General features: G+C 40.8%; 1 protein-coding gene across 3 annotated transcripts in view; it reads right to left on the bottom strand.

Moving 5' to 3' along the window:
- Window positions 1-3,614: 3,614 nt before the first annotated feature.
- Window positions 3,615-24,899, bottom strand: part of macrod2 (mono-ADP ribosylhydrolase 2) — a 562,649-nt gene continuing 541,364 nt past the window's right edge. Inside the window, exons 15-20 of one of the 3 annotated variants that reach the window (XM_035400443.1) lie at window positions 24,429-24,506; window positions 23,489-23,578; window positions 15,980-16,048; window positions 7,527-7,595; window positions 5,639-5,725; window positions 3,615-5,088 (exon numbers count right to left, since the gene is read on the bottom strand). In XM_035400443.1, coding sequence (XP_035256334.1) covers window positions 5,060-5,088; window positions 5,639-5,725; window positions 7,527-7,595; window positions 15,980-16,048; window positions 23,489-23,578; window positions 24,429-24,506 — 422 coding nt within the window. In that variant the 3' untranslated portion in view covers window positions 3,615-5,059. The remainder of the gene's footprint in view (window positions 5,089-5,638; window positions 5,726-7,526; window positions 7,596-15,979; window positions 16,049-23,488; window positions 23,579-24,428; window positions 24,507-24,899) is intronic. The other 2 variants (XM_035400444.1, XM_035400445.1) reach the window with 2 other exon arrangements.

Raw genomic sequence — 24,899 nt, 5'->3', positions numbered from 1 at the left:
GAAAATGGCTTTGAATCCACAGCTGAGGGAATGTTCAGTGAAAAACGTGATCCCATTTTATATCGGTGGACATCTAAATACATTCTCGACATATTTTTTTATTACTATTCAATATGCTTATAAATAAGGAGTAGACTGGCTTTGAATAATAAATGTGACGTGAAATTGTGGGACATGTTTGACATGTTGATGGGTGTGATATATTTGACTAAACTTCAATTGATGGACCTCAATGGTTTGGTAAACTTGATAGTACTGTGGTTATTTTCTATAATCTCCCATACCTGCTGTATGTCAGAATGGTGTCTCTCATGGTGTTCCGAGAGTTGAACAAAGGGAGACAGAAGATTTGGTTCTCACATGATAATCGGTGGGTGAGTAGAATTCTGCTGAAATACTTACCGAAGGTTTTGCACGAGGAGAGCTCCTGAGTCTCTTTATTCCAAGTACGTGATCAGAAGCGCTGCCAAGGTTCCTGCAAGGAGAACTACCTTACCTGCTGAAGAGGTGCTGGATAGAGTCACCACCTGTGGGTCGAGTATTGATGCAAAAATTACTCAAGGGGAGAACAGTAATTTGCTTTCCCACCTGTACGTCCAGTGTGTGGTATCAGCCTTGGTCAGTGGTTTCTTTTTCTCTCTCTTCTGCACTTGGTGTGGTAGCAAGTCTTCTGGTTCTGGAGCGACAGGAGGCAGTCTTAGGAGCATGGCGCACTGTTTCTGTGTTGCTGCGTGGTGGCTGTCTTCATTTTTAAAAAATATTTATTTTTATTAATAGTTTTAGTTTGGGTATTCACAGAGGTTTCATTTGTTGTTTGGGTAGTTTAGTGTTTACCATGTTACATTTAAGTTATTAAGTGATTACCTTCAAAGAGATTGGTGTTTATTGTGTTACGTTTAAGTGAGTAAGTGATTATGTTTAAAGGACCTGTAAAATTCACAGATGATGCAGAGACACACACATGCCAAGACTACTGTCATCTATCAGGGCGACTTGTAAGTTTGAATTTGGCCCTACATAGAACCTCCCACAAATTCATTAGGACTAACATGAAAAAATGTGGCCCAGATTTTCTGTAATTTCGCAAGAATGTGCACCATAGCACAGACTAACTGCTGCATTTCAGTAAAGGCATGCCCAAAGCTTTAGATATGGCTGTTTATATGACTTCTGACTATTTTTCCAGCTACTTTTTGCATCAAAAAGGTGTATGATAGCACAGACACTACTAAGTTTGTCTGCTACATTCAGACCAACAGGTTGAAAGTTAATTTGTATGTTTTAGTCGAAGGTTTTCAGATGTAGTTGTAATATATAATAACTTATCTTTACAAAACATTTTTTTAAATTTTTTATTATCATATTCCTTCCAATGGACAAGTTTGCTTTTTCTTGGGCCCCATAACTGCAGCTTATAGGAATATTTATACAATAAATCAACTCGTAATACTAATTTATAACTGCAGTTGTGTCAAGCCAGAATGGTAAATGCTATTCATTTATACTGCTGAATTTATATCAAAGCTGCTCCTTTCTGAGCTCAGAGTTAGATATTTCCTCATCAGTATCAATGTTATGACCCACAGGCTATCTTGGGTGAGGAGCCATATCTGTACCTTACCCTGGGAGATTTTTCAACTTTTGAAGATTACCTTAATCACATTTGTGAGATCTGAAGACATTGCAGGTTTTCTTAAAGAAAGTTCAGACCCTGAGTTCATGCCCGAATGATTTCTGTTGCTACAACCTCTCATTCAAAATGAGCTGACAGAAGAACAAAATGTCACATCTCTATCAGATTGCTGATATCGATCTAAAGACATGTTTGAACTCCCTAAATTGGTTAGCACAGCACTGATCCATAGATTCTGAGATACAGTCATAAGACTGATCTACAGTTTTTTAAGTTGCTTGGGCAAAGGGAAGTTTGAAAGAATTTTTATCACACATTTTTGAGAATCTGTTGGCTGGAAATTATGCTTTTCTCTAAGTAAAATTAGTTGTAGTGAGTGAAAAAACTCAAAATAAATTAAATTGTTCTTTTGTTTGAAAATATTCTGACACCCCTAATGCTAAACTGATACAACTGAATCTAATAAAACATGAATTAGTTTAATAAAAAAAATAATAATTAAACTTTACAGAATCAGTGTAGAGCTAAAATATATTCAACCGGGTAGAATGAGGATAATCCGTTTTATTCCAGGAATGTCATCAATTGGATGATGGTTAAATGAAATTAGCACTAATGAAACATAGGCTAAAGTTTATGAGAATCCAGTTATAGGATAACTTGGCACAAAACCTATTTTTGTTCCTGATGCGTTACATTTCTGTCCATCCATTTATAAATATGGTTTTGAAAATCAGGCAGAAAATTCTGGGCGCCACCTTTCACAGTAATAATCTTTGACTAATTGTTAATTGCTTTGTTTTCATGAACTAGAAAGGATGGCTGCGTGCAACCGTGTCTAAAATGTTAGACACTGAATGAACACCACTGCAGAACAAACAAAAGGAGTAAAATTATTGTTTATGACAAATAAAATGAAGTAAACAGTAGTGTGACTCATGTCTACCAACACCTGTTGTATCGCTGTTGTGTGGCTGTCATGAAAAGGGACACAGCACACACAATCAATTTCTCCAGCAATTATACAAGCAATCTGTCCACATATAGGATATTGTGGTAGTGCAGCAGAACGTCTGAGATGCTAGCAGTTTGGGAACAGGGGTCCTTTGGAACTTAAATGTTCGCAGCTTTGACAGTGAAGTCAGACATGGCACTTTTTAGAATACGTGCTTTACCATAAGCCAACTCAAGCCTTATTTTGCTTATTTATTTTTGACAGCGTTCATAATTCTACATCAACAAAGACTGGTTTTAGTTAAAAGCAATTGTTAAAAAACAGTCAGCGGGTTGCTCGGTTGCTTCTTTTCAGTGGCCCACAATATTTTACCTCTTTTCCAAACTTGTTTGAGTTTGTTCTGACCACTTCAGGATTTTTTAAAAATGGGGGACCACAGAGAGGCCATATTAAGTAGAGAGGGGCCAAATTTATTATCTTACAGATATACATATTATTGGTTCTAGTACAACGAGGTCCATTATTATTAGGTTAATGATAGATTTTGCCATTTGAGCTCTATGCCAGCAATCAAGCACAATTAAAAGACCTGAGACAGGTGGAGACTACAATTACCAGGGAACACTTCAGTAAAACTGCATTAGTTGTCCTGAAAGGCCGGTAATGGATATTCCAAAAAAAGTACTGCTTATTATATTTTGTTATTTTTATGGCCATAAATACACTTATCTTCACACCACCTCAAAAACCTAATTTTTAGGTGTATATATTGTATATCGTAAGCAAATTGAATGAGTTCTCACACAAGCAATTCTGTTGTGTTATATACACACTTACCAGCCACATTTGTAGGTACACACAGGGGTGTGGCTCGGAATTCTGGGCCCTATCTCTGTACCCATTCCTCTTTTTAGTCCAAAAATATTAAAAGGAAAAAAAAGCACTGTTCACAAACTTCTATATCATTGAAAAACAAGCATGTCACTGAAAACTACTCAATATGAAGAAAATCTAAATACTCAGGAGTTGAGTCATTGTTTTGTAGTTTATTTTTGTCATTGTTTAGCAAAGCAAACATCAAATTATGAAGGTCTTTCATTGAGTAAAATCTGACATATGACACAGATGAAAGGAACTGATAAATCTTTGGGGTGGGAAGGGGAGAAATAACAAAAAAAGGTTATAAGTATTTAATTTCTTACAGTTAAAAAAAGAGGCATCAGCCATCACGCCAGGTACTAGTAATTACAACTTGCAAGCAACGCACTGCTAAATATTTGCACTTACACCGCCTTCTCATGTTTTCCCATATTGAACATGTTATGGAATAAGGCAGATTTTCAACTGTAAATAGAGACAATCTGGTAAAAAGAGAAGACAAAAATGAGAGCAAACGTTCTCTGGAGTTCAAAGCAAAGCTGTCATGCAACGGAAATACATATTGAAAATGATATTAAGATCTGTGGACTCACGGTGGCGTCTAAACGCGTCCGTCTTTCCCAAACAGGCACGTTCCCAAAGTAAGCTCCTCTTATCACAAGGCCGCTATGCAGGCCAAAACTAACCGGCGCACCATGGAAAAATGAAAGCGAATTTCGAAGCGAAGTTTTGTGATTTTTGAAAGCAGGGTTCATGACAACAGGTGAGCCCTGTGGGGTCTATAGCTGAGTCAGCTGAATTAGCGAAGTTCTGCATTCACAATGACGATGGCCAATAAAAAGAACAGATTCACAGATAATTAGTGTGTGTAGTTTGTTTTCCCATCTCCCATGTTACACTACGTTTCTAAACCCAAACATTTCAAGTAGAAAATAAAATAAAAAAACGAAAAGGAAAATACATGATAGTTACGCTTCTGTCCTTGATTCTCAAAAAAAAGAAATCAGAAAATCACCAGGTCATCTCTCACGTGTACACAATTCATTGAGACAGATACTGCGAAGCCTGTTGACCGTGCTGTAGAGTGTTTATATCCAAATGCAAGGCCCTGGACTTTAGTACGGTTACCTTCAGCGATAAATAGGCTTGAGGTGTAGGTGGCATTTGGCTTCCAGGGACCCCAAGAATGAGCAAACAACTAAAGTGGAGAATGTCCAACTTAAAGACGGACTGCTCTCTTCCTTCCCCCAAAGACATTCATCCAATCAAAGCTCATGGCAGGCCAGCTAAACGAGCCCTCAGCATGGGATGTAGTGCTCTGCACTCTGACTCAAACCACTGGTTTTATTTTATTTATTGTTTTGCTATCTTTTCATTCATATATGTTTCTAATTCATTCATATCTTTCCATGTGGAAATGTTGGTAGTAAAAACTGAAAAAAAAAAATGTAAGAAATGATGATGCACTCAAATTAATGAATTGGTACTCTACTGCCTGCTCTTCTCTTCTCCCCTGTGGGTTTCAGTACTGGTGCAATGTGCTGTCACACAGTCCACCGTTTCCCTGGTGACCACGATTGTCTTCTCCTGCCTCAAGGGCCCTCAGAATGCCCCACACCATCTGGGAAGAAAGAAATAAGGATTGGTTCTGTAGATGATGTGTGTGTCTGTGTGCATGCACACGCCTGTGTGTGTGCGTGTATGCATTTGGGCTGAGACACAATTGTTGTTTTAGATCTGCACTCCAGCGCATTGGATTATAAATGAAATGATGAATATGAGTGTGGACTGTCAGCTCTATTTCAGGGCATATACATCCATATTGGGCAAACCATATAGGAATTACAGCGTTTTCATACATATTTCTGCCATTCTGAGGGAAATGAGGGCGACAGATTTTCTACATCTGTCATTGTTGCTCTATGGGACATAAAAAGTAGAAGTTCAGTTGAAGTTTAAGCTCCTTAAAATGTAAAGTTGCACAGAAAATCAGGGCTGATATCTGGGTGTTGGGGCAGATAACTAGTCCATAAAGCAGACGTTTGCTAAAATGCAGCCCTCTGCTGGACTTTCGCTGAAATTCAATTTAGCACGAGTGGCCATTAAATATGAAGTAGAAGTCGGGTCGCGACAAACCGTACGCTTTTCTCTCCCCCCTCACCTCTCCTCACCTCTGCTTTCCTCACCTTTGGATTGATTGCTGTCTGCTGGAGTTACTTCGGCTTCCCCGGACTCCTCACCCTGAGTTTTCATTTCTGCTAAACGAGAGGAGGGAAGAGTGAGTGTAGCGTCCTCGGTCTGGGAATGATGAAGCCGGTGTCTGATGCTATCAGATGCGCCCAGAAGACACAGAGCTCTGGACCCGCGCGCGGGCGCTCGCTAACGCTGCGGCAGCGAGCTTCGGCTGAGTCTATTTTTACAGCGACGACAATAAAGCGTATCTCCTGAAGGCTCGCCACGGCCTTCCGCAGTTATTTGTCACATAAAGCTAATATTTCTCTGAATTTGTGACAGGATGTTGTTCCGGCTTTGCCAACAAAGCAAAAGAAAGAAGAAGAAAAAAAAAACCATACACGGTAAAATATGAAAAATGTCACATTCTCACTGTAATAAAACGGAAGCATTAATCAAATCCCTGAAACCGGCACGCTTGCGTATGGGCCTCCGTGGTTTTTTCCACCTCGTTTCATAATTCATTTGTTGACAAGAAGCGGCAGGAAATACATTCGTTTACAAGGCTGCTCACACTTCGACCGACAGCCAGAACATGTAAATCCCATGTTACAGCGCATCTTATTACCCATTTAAAACTGCCTGCTGTCTACATTACATAACAGTAATGGATTTTAAATGCTTGCCTCTTTTAGAAAGAGTAATTTTGTACGTATAACTTTATGGCTGAACGATTTGTAGTTTTTTGGGGGGACTATTCTTATATTATCATACTATTTTCTCTCTCTCTCTCTCTCATTGTCTTTTTTTCTTGTATTTTTTTCTTTGCCTTCTGTTGAGAGTTTCTGATGTAAGGTCAAACTTTATTGTCTCCTGTCAATATGATTGATGATTGTACGGAGGAACCAGTTTTTTATTTAATGAAGCATTTTAACAATCTCTCTCTCTCTGACACACACACATGCACACCTACACACCTACACACACACACACACACACACACTCGCTCATTCTGTATCCACAGCTTAGTGATGGTATATACTATTTAACAGCAGATAGGGGACACACCTTTGTGTAATGATCAGAATTATCAGTGTGGCTTTCCAGGACAGACCGAACAGCAGAACGAATGCAAAGGGCTTCTGTTAATGACAGTTTAATGTTTGGGGTTTAGCCATGAGGGAGGGGGAAAAAAATGAAACATAGTTGTTTACTGGAGGATTCCTGGCAACCAGCACCACCAGAAACAGACCCATATGGACCTGAGGGACGCAATCTTTCACATTAGCACTGACAAAAAAATAAATTAAATTAAATTAAATAAATAAGGAACATGCCTGTTCTCCATGCATGCTTATGTAGCACAAGTCCCAATATGGGGTTAAAGAACAAGTCAGTCTAATTAGCAGTTGCCTTTTCTTGTGCATTCTGTCTTAGTCGCAGGGGGAGGTGGGAGGGTTTCAGTGCTAAGGACAGACAATTTAAGCCTAGGTTTTGTCTTCTTTCCTTGTTTAATTTAACAGCTCTCGCCAGTTTTGGTTGAATTCAGAGATAAGTGAAATTAGCCCTCTTAGCCCACATTGCTTAGGGTGCTAATTACTGCATGTGGTTGAACACCTGTAATCTGAAATCTGTGGAAGGACACCTCCCTCAGCCTAACTAGGTCACATAGTAAAGACGTCCCCACAGTAATTTTCTTAACGTAGGTAAATAGGATACCAAATACACATTCAAACGGCTGTGACCATCTAAATTTGGACAAAAAAGCCTGAATAGTAAAAACAGTCGAGAATTTAAGGGAGCTCCAGATGTTGTGGAACCTCTTTGTCTGACACTGAGTTCACAACACGCCACACAGACTGTAAACGGCGTGGCTTCACCCCGTACCTTCTCCAGAACTGCTCTCGTTTTCCTCATTGGTCAGTTTGTCCTTTGGAACAGGATCCCCTTCCACACCTGGGAACAAACACAAAATAAGCACAAGCAAAAACACTCCAGTTTATACTACAGAGCAATGCCATGTCCTTCAAATGATTTTCAAGGTCAAATATGTATATGCTACAGATCTGGACCTGACAGTGCAAGGCTGTTCCACCAGCTGTGAAGCTGCTTCACCTTCAGTCCCTCTCAGTGACTTCAGAGGGACAGAAAAGTAATGTTATGTAAAAAAAAAAAACCAAAAAAAAGGAATATAACATATTGGAAATGTTCACATTTTCTCACAAGTGTCCATGATAGTGCAATTTATGTGCAAAACCAAAGTAACATGGAGCAACAGGTTGTTCTTGCTAAACGCAGTTGCCGTAAGAAAGTTGGTAAAGTGACTCTAACTACGCTACGTTTTAAAGCCGTATTTTTTTAAAAGTCATTCACTTTCTATACCTACTCTCTTGGCGTCCATGCCAGGCTATCTCTAAAAAAATAAAGAAATAGATAAATAAAAGTGAACAAATAAATAAAATAAACAAAACTTGTCTTTTTCAAGTCTCCCAATGACCTGACAACAATTCTTTGTTCCCCATCCCCTGATTTGACATCAATTATGGCTGAAACCCCATGCCTGAAAAGTACAGTGAGCTGATGGATAGTGCTCAGAGCATTCATTAGCAATTTGACGCCTTCCTAAAGAGTCCTGTTTCAAAAGGGAACAAACCACTGACAGCCACAGAGGGAAAACCTCTTAAATGAATTAGGTTCCTGTCAAGATAGAACTCTCACTGAACAATATGTAAATCCAATCTTACGCCAAAAATCATTATTCCACCCCCTTCAACATCCATACCACAAAAACAATCTTCATTCAAAAAGGCGTGCACAAATTCAAATACTTTCATGGCAGATGAAAATAAAATCCCACAAAATAAATAAATAAACATATAAATCTGTAGGCTTGCTTGCTATGTATCCAATCTAAACAGAGTTGCTCTGTACTGTTTCTTGCTCATAGCAAGGCTGTCTATAAATCCACAGCCTCAGGGAGACACTGTGGTAAGCCTGTAGGTAGCTATGGATGGCCAGACCTCCCAGTTCATCATAGAAAGTCTTTCCAAAGATAATATCTGAATTCACAGACCTGTCACAGCTGATTTTATGTTTACTCCGACAGCTATCTCCAGTAGTGTTACACAGGTACTGTGCCTTCAGGCAGTGAAAAATGACTTTAGATTTCTGGGATAAATCAGAGCTCCCTATGTGACAGCCCTGGTGACACCTCTGTGAAGAACGTGGACATCCTGAACAGACAGCGCACTGATTTCATTTCACCCCTATGCTGCTGTCAAAATGAAATGGTAATTTGTCATTTCTGAATTTAGAGTCACATTCTATCACCACCCCCAGAAACTAACAGTATCTAAACCCTGTTTGATTCAGACTTCTGAGTTTCAAAACTGGATTTAAAAAACTGGAGGCTATTGCATTTAAAATATATATGCATATATATTTTTTCAGAGCAAAAAGAAAATCATGTATATCTGCTGCATGATCATGTTTTATCAGAAACTCAATCCTGTTTGGCTACAGAAGTGGACAGGAAACAATTAATTTGTTGTGATAAGATGAATCTGGATTCGCTCTCTCCCTTGGAAATAACACTATCCTCTGTATTAATAATGTCAAACCTTCAAAACAGCCACAACAGTTTGCTTCTAATGACTGGAGGAGATGAAACGGCAGTAAAAAGTCATACATGTGATCAGCTCCTGCTGTCTTTTCTGCCAGCACTGCCCTGATTGAATCAGACTCTGTAATTTGGTACCAAGAGATGAAAAGCGTAAATGAAGATTGCCAGAGGAGGGATTTTATTGGGAAGAGTAGAGATATACGCAATGCAACTAAGTGAAAAGGGCAGAGAAGAAGAAGAAGAAGACAAAGAGGAGGAGGAAGAAGAAGAAGAAACAAGCTTATGCCTTCCTTTCTCCAAGAGAAAGATCACTTTAATGAACCATTATATTCACTGCTATTTCAGCTTTCCGGTATTCCTGTGTGCAATGACACCATTGTCAGATAATAAAATGAATGATATAATTGTTTCATCTTTTGTTTTATGGCTGTACAATGATTTCAGCAATGCGTGCTGTGTGATGAGGTCGGCTAAATTAATCTGAAATGAATCCTTGCTCAGCTTTCGTCTACAGCCTCATATCGAAAGAGAGCGATTGTTTTTCAGGCTGGATTCCTCATCAATGTTACAGGCATTCATACACAATTAAGCATTCCCACTAAGACTAAAAGCAAATCAATTTATTCAAATTGATTTAAAAAATCTTCTAAAAACTCAAATAACAGGAAGACACGTATTCCTGATTTTCTCTTTAAAATTTTTTTTTTTTTACAGTGGACAGAAAATATGACTTCACGGTGCAGAGAACATAATTGGGCAATTCGCCCAAAAACAAAATTAGGCTATGTTTCCATTTACTCAGTGCGACCTATCCATGCAGATAATTTTAGTTCAGTTTTAGACGTGTGCAGCAGCTCACCACGATACAGGAGACCTGTGAAGGATGTGTGTACAGTGTGGACACCCTTCTCCTGCATCCTGTGCATCAGCTTTTTATATTACATTCATCCATCTGAGGCTCGAGAATTAAGGTCTGGGGTGAAAAACACTGACTGTGTGCTATTGAGAGGCCTCACTGCTGACCAGGACTGGTGCCATTTAGTGAGAACTGCATCGCTCGCAGCAATATGGAAGAGACATGACAACCACTACCAGCTGCCAGGCATCTACACACAAATGTGCCGTGTTCATTCAGAGAATCTCTCAGGAAACTGCTGCATCGTCAGGGATACATTTTAAGCTCATGCTGACTTGAGCAAAGATTATCAGCGGACAGTCCGTACGCTATCATCCATCTGCAAAAACAAAAATCCAAAGCAGTTTTTTTTTTCTCCCAGCGCGAGTAGAACAGCGCCTTCATCTGTTGCGGCAGCACCTGCGCCGAACGTAGACATATGGGATCTGTTTTCATTACCATTTCGTGTCATTTAGAAAAGCGCGTTTGAAAGGAAACGGATGACAGTTCACCGCCCGAGGTTACCGTGACAACCCTTCGGTGGCGAAAGCAGTCTCCAGCCCTCGCGTGCGAAACGGAAAGACGTTTTAGGTCAAATAATGCAATATTAAACTGCCACCTTGTTATGCGGCGAGGATGAAGTTTAATATCGCAAATGTCAGCAGACACACTGCATTCCTGGGAGAAAGATGACTTTATTAAGCAGAGCCAGTTCAACGTCTCTGTGTGAATACAAAACAGGCACATTTAGTTTCAGACGGCCACTTGCTGGGGGTCTAAGAGGAAATGCAGATTAAGCATATGGTATGCAATATGTTATCTCAACATTCCTTTAGATGATAATGAAGTTAATTTTTGTAATGAGTAAGAGTTTTGAGTAAGCACACTAAGTTGTGCAACTTGGAGGATCCTGCCATCCAAATCATTAATTTTTTCGTTGTTTTTTCTTTCTTTTTAGGACTGGAAAGCACTGTCACAATAAAAACAACAATAATCATAACAGACCCACAATCTTTGCTACTACACTTCCACACTACATGTCATTACAGATCGCTACTGTACGTGCTATGTAAGCACACCAAAATAAACAAAACGTTTTGTTTCAAGAAATGTCATATAATTGCATTGACCTAACGCATTACACCTTAAAGCAACTTCATGACATGCATTGACCATATCCTTTTCCCACACTTGAACACTGCATGAGTCCTTTGATCTACTTTAGGGCGACTAAATCAGCCATAGCGCCTTTTGTTCCATATGCTCATCGAGCGCCTGGCCATCTTTTCCCCCCTTTCAGTTAACATTCTTTTAATATTAAATTAACATTCTTTTGCAGGAATTATTGATCGGCAGTAGGTCACGTGCCTGCCTTCTGTCTGGGCTCGGCCGTGTCTCTGGTGAAAGGGAACGCCTTTGTGTCAGACGATCACACGGCGTGACCTTGGTTTCCTGCAGCCAGACTCTGTGGCCCTTGATCCTAACACACGGGCCCCCGGGCGCCCCGCTGCTTTCACCCAAACAATGTCACAGACCGCTTATTACTGCCCTCCACCTCTCTCACCTAGACACACGCCAAATTCAGTGTCACTGTAATAAAGCCAGTTTCATGTATTGAAGAAGGTCATTCTAAAATGGAAACTTAAAGAATTTTACCCATATTCTGTTTTTTATGCCCAAATATTTTTGAATGCACGCAATAATATATACAAGATCTAGGGATTATTATTCAAGCAAAATAATAAATAAAATAATACAACTCAAAAAATCTAAAAGACTTTTTCTCAGCAACTTCCTGTTCAGCTTACTGAAACTACAATCTCCCATAATGCATTTATTTCCATAATATCCACAGCCTTACATTGAAGTCTTGCGAAATGATGCAGGAGAGATAAACAAAATAATGGATCACTGTCCATCAGAAATAATGTAACAATATATTGGTGCCAATTCTGCAATGCAAATAGCCTAATGCACTTGGTATGACTGCTACTGTATGAACATGCCTTAAGACCCTGTATTTATTTTGGTTCTCCAAATCAGAGAAAATTTAAGTAGAAAATGTCTTCACATTTCTTCTCTTATAATAATAACAACAACAACAACAACAACAAACTATTATTATTATTATTATTATTATTATTATTATTATTATTATTTAATATTAAGCCTTGAAATTTTAAATGACAAATGACAGACAAAATAAAACCAATATGAAAATGATACAACTCAGTTACAAAGACTAAAAAGGTTATGATAAATTTAGACTGTAAATTGGTCTAATTATCTGTGATATTCATGCACATTGTTTCATTTCACTTAATGTGCAAACTCTCAGAACTTTGGAAAGCTCTCTCTATGTGTGCGTGTGTGCGCATGTGTGTGGAATAATCATAAGCATTCCTTCCCTATTCTCATTGGGAAAAAAATTAAATATGCTCCCACAAGACTGGTACTGCATATGCAATCAGACTGTTTCCATGTGGGAATTAGGTATTAAACAGAAGAAAAGTACTGCTAGGGCCATTCAAAAATCCCATTTCAAAAGGGATTTCTCTAGGTGAGTGGGCAATCTCTTAAAACTGCAAATAAAAGGGAAGGCTTGAAAGGTTCTGTTACCTTGTGCAAAGATGGCTGCCTTAAAAGGCATCAGACATTTCTTTTTTCAGACCCTCTAGAATTAAACCCTTGGTTTTAAGCTGCCGTTCTGTGACATTGTTTTTGTCTTGAGTGCCTTGTGCCTAAAGCAGAGCAAATGAAAGAACTCTTCCCCTTTTATGCAAAACACAACTGGGCAGCTCTTAGAAAGGAGGTCCTGAAGAAACCGACTAATGAAGTGGTAAATTTAGAAAGCGAAACATTTGCAAACATAAACGTTAAAAAAGATTGCAGGTGCGGCGTGAAAATGCCTTCTCCGAATGAATCCCCTCAGTTCTGGGGGGGGAAAAAAAAATCACTTTGTGTAACACTTGACTGTGTACAGAATTTTATTGCGGCGAGATAATGTAGCATCTCATAATCTAAACCAATTAGAGAGCGCTGAACTGTGACCTGCTGAGCAGGGAATGCCCCCGCCGCACGCTCGATGTGAAAGGCGAGGCGTCGGCATAAATATTCTGCCTTTTTAAAAAGAGGCAAAAGGGAAAGGTCCCAGACATGAAAAGGCATTGTGCTCCCCCTGCGGATTTCCCTAACCTTACAAGGTTCCCTTTACAGGCTCTCTTTTTGAAACGGTCGGGGTCTTTAAGTGATCCCCTGTGAGGACTGAATAGGCTCGAGCTAATTACACAGAGCGAGGGTACGCTTGGCGAGATGAGAGGAACACCAAGGGCTTTGAAGAGGGTGAAAAGAGAAACTCAAGACCATCTGGTCGAAGAGTTGCAGGAGGCACAATGGCGAGGACGAGGCCGGGGGACAGAAGGTAAACAGCACAAAGGAAACGGAGGGCCATAGAGCGCATTTCATTGGCTGCTCTGAGACAAACGTCGACGACAGAGCAAGAAGGCATCCATCCTTAAATAAACTGAAGAGAACAGCCCATCCTTGCTAGCCCACAGACATGTTTTCAGCTAACTTGGAAATATATATATATATATATATGCAATTTCAGAAATAAGCAACTTAACAATACAACCATTACAACCTGTTTCTCCACATCTACTCATACAGTTGTGTTACCTTCAACTCTTCACTGCAGTTACTGTATGTACAGTATGCAGCTGACTCACAGTTTAACTAATGTCATGTCAAGCACAGCTTTAAATAAAATGCTGTCTGGCCTTCTCAAAAACTAAAGCATTAACTGAAACTCTGTGCTGAAATGTCATAGGGAATGTAAATGTTGATTACAGTGAAACTGAAGCCTATTGATTAAGGAAAGAGCAAGATATACAGTGTAAGAGAGGCTACATGGACTGGCTACATGGATATGGCTAGAATCAGGGATGACTCCAGCCGTATCATAAAAAAAACATCATAGAGGAAGTACTGAACACTGAACGATGATTTACTGACTTTATGGTGGACTCATGGTCCCAGTTCGAAAACAAAAAAGAAAGAAAAAATAAAATAAAACAGCGCTGTTATTTTTTTTTTAAATCTGTCAAAAGTGTACCTTTGTACCATTGCTCCAAATGTGCCGAGTTTTGATGGACGCAACACACAGTTATACACAGAGCCGTATTATATTTCCAGTTTTTATCAATGGAACCATTTTTGACTCGTTTCTTTTTACTTTTTGCATCACTGAAAATGCAAAGATAATTTAGATACTGTGTGGGGAGCTTGAAACGCTTCTTACGCTACAGTACTCCTGGGTTCAACCCTGTTCACTAGACCAGTCAGGGCACAACTCTGAGGTTCCGCTGCACTTGTTCCCCATATACCCAGGTGTCTCCGTATCTTAGTCACTACCCCCTTACAGACACCCTTACCCAAAGCAACTTGTACAGCTCAAGTTGTATACACACTTTTCATTTCAACAGCTGGATATTTAATGAAGTAATTCAGGTTAAATATGTTCATCAAATATGAAATGACAGTTTTCCTGTTGGGATTTGAACCTGCAACATCTCAGTTACACGCTCAGCTCCTTAACCACTGTGCATCATTGCTGCTGATTGCAGCCACACGCATATATAATGAGAGCCTGGAATTAACGTCCACAAGTACTTAGAGTGAGTCCAGAAAGGACTGAAATGATCTGTTATCTTTGGGGTTTTATTTGGTCACAGAACTTTCATCAGAAGCCTTTAGTGAAATGTGCAGTGTGGCAAACAAATGGGAGCTGATCTTTAAAATCAGTACCAAGCCATGAGCTGTAACAGTATCTCAGAAATTACACATTTAAAATGAGGAGAAGGAAATGAGAAAAGTTTGCTTTCAAGAAGCTCACAACAATTCGGATTGAATCGGATGAGCTGATATTTAAATCTTACAGATGAAAGAAATCAAGCATATTTAGATACAGACACGCATTTACACACAAGCATGCATATGCACGCACACACGAACACACACACACACACACACAGACACACACACGCACACGCACACGCACACACACACAACTCGGTGAGAAAAGAGACATACAGAAATATGCAAAATACAACACCCCCCGCTTGACCTAGATACCTGCAAAACCACCTGTCAATGGCAGCCAGACCTTGCCTGTGAATTACTTTGCATAATCCACAGACTCATTAAGGAAAAACAAAAATAAAAAAACAAAAAAAATTACAGTGTGTCTCCTCCCGTATGCCCTTGTAATTCAACTGAAGGCCACACGATACGAGACACAGGGCAACAGAATAAACAACAGAGTCTGGTGGGAACTGGCTCTTGTTTAGCTGGCTTACCTTGAATCTCTCTGAAACCTTCATGAATGTCAAAAAAGCAAGACAGTAGAGTGTGAGGACGTTAAATCATGTTGTTTGTATTGTTTCTGAGAGGCTAAAGCCAGTGTCTCAACGCTGAACACAAAAGTTGATGTTTTGAGCTTTTCCATGCATGTGGCATTTATTATTATTATTATTATTAATTATTATTATTAATTATTAATTAATTATTAATTAATTAATTAATTAATAATTATTAATTATTAATTATTAATAATAATAATAATAATAATAATAATAATAATAAATAATAATAATAATAATAATAATAATAACAATAATAATAATAACAACAACAATAATAATAATACCATTATTATTACTGTTGTTTTTTATTTTAGTTTTGCAACACATAAAAAAAACCACTAAGTGTGCCCATTTCACTGATTCAGCTGGCCTGTCGTTGCTGTTTTTCATAGAGACTCACCCTCGGGCTCCAGTGGCTCTACTGATTGGTCCACATCCATGGACTCCTCCATTTCTGCAGCTGGCAACTCTGCAAGCGGGAGAGGAGTGAAATCAAGGGTAAGGAAAGAGTCGCTCTTACTCAGAGTGAGCCAGGCCAATATTTCAAGAATTTAAGGCATCTTTGACAATAATACTGATGGGAGAAAATCAAATAAAAAATTGTGTGTATATTTTCATAAACACTCAGCCTTAGCATGTGGTGAAGCTGAAAGTACCGGGTGGTGCAATCATCACGTAACAATGCTAAGTGTGTGTGATCTGACCAGGTCCAATCCTGCACCACAAAGCAGCGATCCTTGCTGGTGGCAGGCAGATTATTCCGAACTTTCGAATAATGTGCCTTTCTTATACCCACTCCACAGTACAAAAGGCCTGGGAGGGATAGATTGCGCTGATCAAAAGAGCATCTTCAAAGCAATATTGGAAACATGCCTTTCAGCCTAATTGTGGAAGGCTTATCCTGCAGTTCGTCCTTTGATGTGACTGTGGCTTGAGCCAGGGGTGACCAGATAACAGTCCGCAGACATAATGGCTCTGCAGAATTCAGCCGCTGTCCGAATGACCGAGAAATCCGCATTTGTGAACTCCTGAACTACACGCGAAATGGCTGGATAATAGTGGAAGGTAGTGGTGAGAAAAAACAAAAAACCACTTCCATCTGTAAATGCACACAGCTTACACCTGTTCCTGTTTTTGGCAATCACTGTGTACCAACATCCAATTACCTTTATTACTTTTTTAAACAAACTCTGTTTGTGGCTTTTAGGAGACTAACTAAAACGGCCCCTGTAAACAGCATTGAAACTAAATAGCGAAGTACATTTGACTTTCATGCTCGGTTTAAATCCATCAGCGATATGCATACATTTTACACGTCGTAAACTCTCCATTTCGCAGAATGAAGAGATGGATTTTAAGTGTTCTGACAATCCAACTTACAAACAGCTGAGAGAATTTCTGCAGGGTTCGCAATGGTTATGCTCCTCTGAGTCTGCTTCATTAATTCAGGCATTGGCAACCCTATCACTTGGAAAACAGGGATACCTAATATATACAAAAAAACTTTGCATAAAAAAAAAAAAAATGAATTAATAAAATCAAGCATAACTAAATATATTAATAAATAATTAAATGACCAAGGAAAGAGGAAATCAGTGCAGTCCAGAATTATTTACACAGTGACACAAATGTTGTTGTTTTATTTTTTTGTTACTCCAGCACCAGCTGTCAACTTTAATTTGAGGGTACATACATCCATATTGTGGGAACCTCGTAGGAATTACAGCCCTTTTTATACATAGTTCCTCCATTTTAGGACACCAGATGGACAATTGGCTGCTCAGCCGTATCTTGGCCAACTATGTGTTGTTGCATCGTTAATTTGTGAACAAGAAAACTAACAAAATGTCTAGAGTTGATTCTAGGTGTGGCATTTGCATTTGGAGTCTGTTACTGTTGTGTGTCTCAACATAAGGACCAAAGAAGTGTCAGTTAAGCAGAGACTAACAAATCAGAAAAAATCGATCAGAAACATTGCCAAAACATTGGGTGTGTCAAAATTAATTGTTTACTACATCGTTAGGAAGCAAAGAACTTGCTGGTGATCTCAGCAATGTCAAACAATCTGGTAGACTATGGAGGACCACTGTGGTGGATGACTGAAGAATACTTTCTGTCGTGAAGAAAAACCCCTTTTCAGCCATCAAACAACTGAGAGCACTCTCCAGGATACAGGCATAGAAATGTCAAGGACTAGCACAAAAAGAAAACTACACCAACATAACCTCAGAGGGTTCACCACAAGATTCAAACCACCTGTAAGCCTCAAGAACATAACAGCCAGCTTAGGGTTTGCTAATAAATTGCATTATTTAGACTTGGATCAATGGAGGTGTCTTAACCACTCTTTGTCCACGCTACCTCACTACTTGGTTAAAAAATAACTTAGCTTGAAAGCTAGCTGTTTACTTGAGAGTAGTTAAGATACTAAATACTACTAAGATGTGTAGTTGAGCTAGTAGTAGTAGTTCCGCTACTCCCCAACACTGGAATAATCTCATGTCAAAACCAGGAGAATGTTAGATTGAACGTGGAAAAAAAAAAGTGCTAATAGAATTCAGGCATATGATTTTATCACTTCTAGGTATACGGTATGTTACTTACATACGTGGCCTTCAACACATTGAACCGGTGAACCAAATGTTTTACAACACTGTAAGCAGTCCCACAAAATGGTCTTACTCCTGGATTAAAGACATGCAGGGTGTAGCGCCTGCTATCAAGTTTGCTAAATCCGTGTGCATCTTCATTGATGAAGCATCAATGACTCAGACCTTTTCGGGATTAAAAAAGGCTTGGTGAAGAATGCTGCAGGGGCACACACAGGAACAGGGAGTGCTTCTGGAGAACGAGTCTCCAGCTTTTTGCTTTATGCTTGAAAAGGCTCAAATGGACTTCAAAGTACAGCTGACACAACTGCGGTCAATTAGAAGAAGAATCAAACTTTTATACTGAGACACAACAAAGTGAAGGTAGGCTGGATGTGTTTCTTCTGATTTCCTCCCCTGGGAAACGCCAGGCACTCTGGGTGCTCCTGGTGCCATATGACATGGCCCAATGTTTCCAAGTTCTTTGAGAACTATACACCAAGAAAGAATGTGACCCAGCAGTCACTCTAAATACAGCACTGACAGTCTGGAGCACTGAGACAGGGCAGGAATCCACACAGCTGAATACACACATTCCAGAGGGGCCAGAATAGTCACATTAACAAGAAAATGAACGAACAAACCTTAAATAATAAAAAGGTAATACTTTAAGTCGGGGTTCTGCAACATTTACAAAACCATTATAAGCATTCATATGCATAGATATAAGGGCCCATGGCATTTCTCATTATAATGAAGAAAAACCCCAAACAGCTGTCCAACAGTTCAGAAACATACTTCAGGAGGCAGGTGTGGATGTGTCAGTGACTACTGCCCACAGAAGACCTCACAAACAAAGAAATACAGAAGCTATGCTGCAAGATGCTAACCACTAGTTTCCAGCCAAAACAGGATAGCAAGGAGAGGAAGTAAATCGGTTGTTGGTCCCTAAAAGTTGTCGGGAAATGCTTTTCCAGGCGGCTCATCATAATCCAATGGTCGGTCACCTTGGGGCACATAAAACTCTGAGTAGGCTCATGGTACCATTCTATTGGCTAGGCATTCCGGCTGAGGTGCAGCGGAGGTGTGCAGATTGTCCCAAATGTCAGCTAGTTAACCCGGCAGCCATTCCAAATGTGCCATTACAGCCATTACTGTTAATGAAGGTCCCATTTGAACATGTGGTAGTGAACCTCAGCGGGTCATTGGAGAGAAGTGCATGGGGGGTACCTCTTTGTGCTAATTGTGGACTAGACAAGGCGATGTCCCAAAAGAGTGCCGTTGTCCAGCGTATCGGCTAAGAACGTCACATAAGCATTGTCGTAAATAATCTCTCGAGTTGGAATCCCAAAAGAAAACAGATCAAGGCACTTCCTTAATGTCACACGCACTGTGCAAACTTTAAGAATTATTAAGAATTAAATTGATTCTGACTTCTGTCTATCATCCGCAAATGGACGGACTGGTAGAACGATTTAATAAAACTTGTAAAATAATGATTCCTAAGATAGTCGAAATCGGGATAAGTGTCTGAACCATCTATTGTGCCCCAGGCAGCTTTGAACTGCTCTTTGGTTAGCGACCACGTGGTGCATTGGACCTGATTAAAGAAAGCTGGGAGGAGGGTCCAAGCACAAGTAAAAATGAAATTCAGTACGTTCTGGACCTGCGAGCGAAATCCCACACATTGGGGCAGTTGTCACGGGAGCATTTGCTACAGGCAAAAGAAAGTCAGCAGTGTGTATATAATAGAAGGGCTCAGATGAGACCATTTTCACTGGGAGATCAAGTACTTCTTTTACTCCCTCCCTCTAACTCAAAATTGCTTGCCAAGTGGCATGGTCTGTTTGTGGTCAGACAGTGATTTGGGGATGCTGATTAGCAGGTTCTGCGACCAGACAACCAGGGGTAACACAGATTTACCACCTCAATCTGCTAAAAGCATGGAGATAAGCGGTTTCTCTCTCGCTGGTCACGGTGATTGAGAGACATGAGTTGGGGCCTGAGGTACCAAAACCAGCCAATTTCACCCCAGACGTTCGTGATGACCATCTCTCCCCAAGCCAGAGATCCGATGTGGCCTTGTTGCAAAAACGTCCTGCGGATGTGGTCTCTCCTCTTTCAGGGTGCACAAATCTCATTCCAAAATTTTAGAAACTTGGATTGATGCATCGAGTCAAATCCGTGAATCTTCACATCCCCAGTGTAACAGATGTAGCTTGGCTTGTTCCCAAGTAAGAATAGTGAAGCGCAGTAAAGTGAAGGCCTCATAGCAGGTTACCGTGACAACACTCTCTGGCGACACAACCCTCAGGTTCCGTGTAACGCATTTGTCTTTGGAGCCTTTGCGTGAGTGAGAGGCACAGGTTCAAATCTCACTATGGCTGAGTGCCTCTAACTCTTTAACGGGCCCACTATATTCTCCCCGATACAGCAATGCACTTTTCTGTCTCATGACCTATTTCCAGAACCTAACCTGCTACATCTTCACTTATACTACGAAAAACAGGGAAGGGTAAGATTTAACTGTATTAATACTTATTTTCCAGCCCCTGGCTCACTGAAGCACTACAGTTCTACTAGCCATGCTAAACTTTCTGCTGTTCTTGCCCATCAGAACGGATGTGTCTGTTCACTATCATATTTACACTTTAAAGAAGCCATTATTGTGGCTGGAAGTAGCTTCAGTTTCCCTTCCTATTTGGGCTATGCTGGTGAAAACATTATTAGTGTTATCCCTTCGTGTGGGTAAGAGACACCAAGTTCCCGGGACGTGAGCAAATAGCAGGCAATGAATTTAAGCATGTCTGCCACTTTATCAGACCCGAACTGCGGGATACATTTTCCATCGACCCGCGTGCTATGCTCCAGGAAACCATTTGTAAATTAACTGCACAGGGGCGGCTTTGCGACTGAGCAGCTGTCAATATTTCCTCCCCCTCGCAGATTATTTAGGGGAGAAAACAGGACCGCTTATTCCGAGCCAATTTCAGCACAGTCATCCCCTCATTACTGCCACAGTCAAGGCCCGGGTTGGCAGGAGTTTTAATTTGAGCAGGTGAGAAATGATCACGGTGTGGCGGCGTGGGAGCACTGCATAAGGGCCTGGGTGTATAACCACAACAGGCAGTGCCGCTGAGTCCGTGAAGAGAACTTCAGTAGATGGCCACCTCTGAAGACTGAACAGTTGTAAAATGTAAATTATGCACGTTGGGCAGTGTGAAGGTCTCCGCCAAGTGAATAAATTATTAAGTTACTATAAATAAAATATTTTTAAAGGCTTGCATCTTCTAGAATGCTCATGAGCACCTAATTCACAAAAGGTTGGTGCCTGGATGAGCTACTTCTCTTCTTTAATACGTATTTAACTGTATGACCGTTATTCATGTAGATAGAAATGGTGCCAGTGGTCCTCTTTGGATTCATTTAAAATAAAATAAACCTTTTGTGTAAGAGTTTAGCTCAAGATTTGGCCAGCCTACGCACTGTGCCACACTTCTTGACCACACACTTTTTTAAAATGTGAAGTTCTGTCCAACAGAACTTATAACTTTAACTGTATAAAGGGAAGAAACACGTCTTTATTAAATCAACATAATTGGCGCTTCACAGCTGTTACATTTGACCCGTGGGTAAAATTGTATATTGATTTCATGCAGGAGAAGCCGAACAACATGAAGGTAAAGCAATTTTATTTATAAATCCAGACATATGTACTTGTGGCTGGAGGGTAAAAGAAGCCAGTCTTAATTCATGCACATTGAGAAGGTTATTGAACCGTTTTTAAGTCTGAAAACGTTCTGTTCTGTTAAATAAGGCAGTCTTGATACCGATATTTTTGTCCCCATACTTACAGTTATATTTACTGGTTACAGACAGAAATAATGTTTTTGGCACAGATCACTCATCCACATCCTATGCTCATCAGTCACTGACCAAACAATACTCAAAGTTATCAACTTTGGAATCAATTTTTCTACATGTCTACAGGCATCCCCCTGCTTATCACATATGAAGGCCAATTAATACATGCAAACACACAAAGGCATAGCGCACAGTTGTGTACGGACCTAGACCTACCATTGTTTCCTAATTTCACCCATCATTTCCCTGAGCAGTATGCTCACGACAAGCTACTGTCACCCTTGCCTCGAGACTGCGTATGCCGCACAGCGAATTTTTTATGTTGTTGCCTGTGCAAACAACACCACCTCCTGGTCCACACTGCCAGCACCCCCTCCCCCTGTCAACACCACCACCCATTAATAAGAATGTTCTAAGGGGAAACGGTGCTGCAGATGTGCACGGCACAGACCGGTTGGAGGGGGCTGAGATCACCGAGTCGAGGTGTGGAATCCGTAGTTAAACCCAAACTTTTTGTCCAGACATGTTCAGTCTGGAATGTACCCTGACAGTCTGGTATCTGGGTCCGCTTTCGAATTGGATGTTTGTGTTTTGTGTGTGTCTGTGTGTGTCTGTGTGTGTGTGTGTGTGTGTGTGGCCATGTGTGTATTTGTGTGTGTCTGTGTGCATGTGAGTACTTGATATTGTGTAGATACAAGTGCCAAAATAAAGGAAAAATCTTGGTAAATGAGAAATATAAGGTATATTGAAGGCAGGTACATCCACACGGGGGTGGTTCCTGAGTTAATTACACAATTAATATCCCAGCATGCTCAGGGTGGTGTATAAAGAGGCGGGGCAGACTCAATTGCTCATTAACTTTGGCTACCATATCTAGGAGAAGAGATCTTATTGGCTTTGATAGAGGGGTGGTTGTTGGGGCATGTTTGGGGTGCTTAATAGAGGGGTGGTTGTTGGGGCAAATTTGGGGTGCTTCAGTGACAAAGACTGCTGAACCTATGGGTGCTTCATGAGGAAACAGTGGCTGAGGTCACGCTGGTATGGAAGTCTGAGGGAAAGGCATCTTCAACTGGAGGCAACTGCGGTTGAAAGCGCATACTCCTCAACCATGATATCGGTGCATTGATTTGAGATGCAAGACAAAACAAAAAAGGAACTCAGAATATGACTGAATATGAGCAGCCATCGAGAACCTTACAGAGAGAGATACTGTGGTTTGTGTTTCCAAAGTCTTTTTAATTGCCTGCTTAATTGCAGTCACATATAAAGAATTAAATGTTTTTGCCATTCAAAAAACGGTGTGCCAGTGTGTGCTTGTGTGTGTGTGTGTGTGTGTGTGTGTGTGTGCGCATGCATGCACCTGCGTGTGGGCGTGCGTGTGTTTGTGTAAGTAAAAACAGATGTGCATCCATGCCCACCAGCGGCTATGGCTATAGAATGAAGTTTATTGATCTTACCTTTCTCCAGACACCCGGCTGCTCCTGCTGCGGCCATCTGCGCTGACTGGGGCTTGGCCTCATCCTTACCAGCGCTGCTCCTGCTCTCTGCTATCACAGCACCACGACCAGGGGAAAGAAGAACAAAATCATTTAAAAAATGGCTTCAGAATTTATGGGCTAGGCTCTCCTATTCATTTTTCATTTTCTCCATTTAATGAGCTTTTTATAACTCTTTATTTAATAAAGAGAGCTTCCGACTGTGCGGACGGTTGCGAGTCTGATTACGGCTCTCTCTTTTATGAATGTGGTCTTTCCCCAGCCCTATTTTTGCTCCAGTGCACAGGGCAGTGGAGAGCTATGGCTCAGGGCGGGGTCATCTATCTCAGAGTTTCACCGGCTGGGCATGCTCTCTTTCCTGACCCCTGTCATCTTTCAACACACACACTGCAGTCTTCTTTCTTTCTTTCTTTCTTCCTTCCTTTCTTTCTTTCTTTCATTCTTTCTTATTACAGATTACAAGTGCGAAGGAGCTGTGGTCATGATTTTCTTTTCATTACCGCTGCTGACTGGTAACAATCCGTACAGGATTTAAGTCAAAGACGTCCTTGTACTGCCAAGCCCATTGTTGGGGCGAGAGCTCGTGTCAAAAGGCTCTAAAATGGAGTCCGTAATTGAAACTTTCGGTGCAGACGCGGTGGTACATATACCGCGTGCGCGGTGACTCTGGTGACTCTCCAGCCTCTTAATTAGAACACGGCTGCAATGCCGACGCTGAACCAGTGGAGAGTTCCACTGGCCCTGCTGAATCTCAAGAGGGATTATTATTCATTAAATACATAGCGGCATGCTAATTCGCTCCCCTTTCGCAGAGAGTGTGAGCCGGCATCGCAGGGCCAGAGAGGGGGGTTTCATCGCCTCTTCCTCTCAGGCTGTTGATTTAAGAGGCGAAGGGTCTTACCTTCGGAATCCACTGCGCTTTCTGCGTCTTCAGACTGCCTGTCCCCCTCCGCGGCGCCCTCCTCTCTCCTGCTGATGTCTGCGTGTGTGTGCGTGTAGTGAGTGTGTGTGTGTGTGTGTGTGTGTGTGTGTAGCAGTGCGCATGTGTGTGTGTTTGCGTGTGTGCGTGCATGCATGTGTGTTGTGTGTGTGTGTGAGAGAGAGAGGGAGAGAGAACAATGGAGAGAGAGAGAGAGAGAGTGAGTGAGAGAGGTTGGTGTCTCTTAATGAACAAATACTCAGTAATGGGAGACACAATCATATTCAGAAGAGCAGGGGAACTAAAACAAGGGAAACCCTCTCACAGAGCCTCTTTTGTTTTACTGACACAACCTGCTTCTTTACTGTTGGCAGGCCACACCTTCTAATGTTTTTCCAAAAAAGTATCACAGGAACAGCATGTTTGCTGTCTGGACCATTACACCATTATCAG

Source organism: Anguilla anguilla, chromosome 18, assembly GCF_013347855.1.
Source record: "Anguilla anguilla isolate fAngAng1 chromosome 18, fAngAng1.pri, whole genome shotgun sequence".
NCBI classification, from domain to species: domain Eukaryota; kingdom Metazoa; phylum Chordata; class Actinopteri; order Anguilliformes; family Anguillidae; genus Anguilla; species Anguilla anguilla.
The sequence above is the reverse complement of the archived record's forward strand: the minus strand, read 5'-3'. Positions and strand labels throughout refer to the sequence as shown.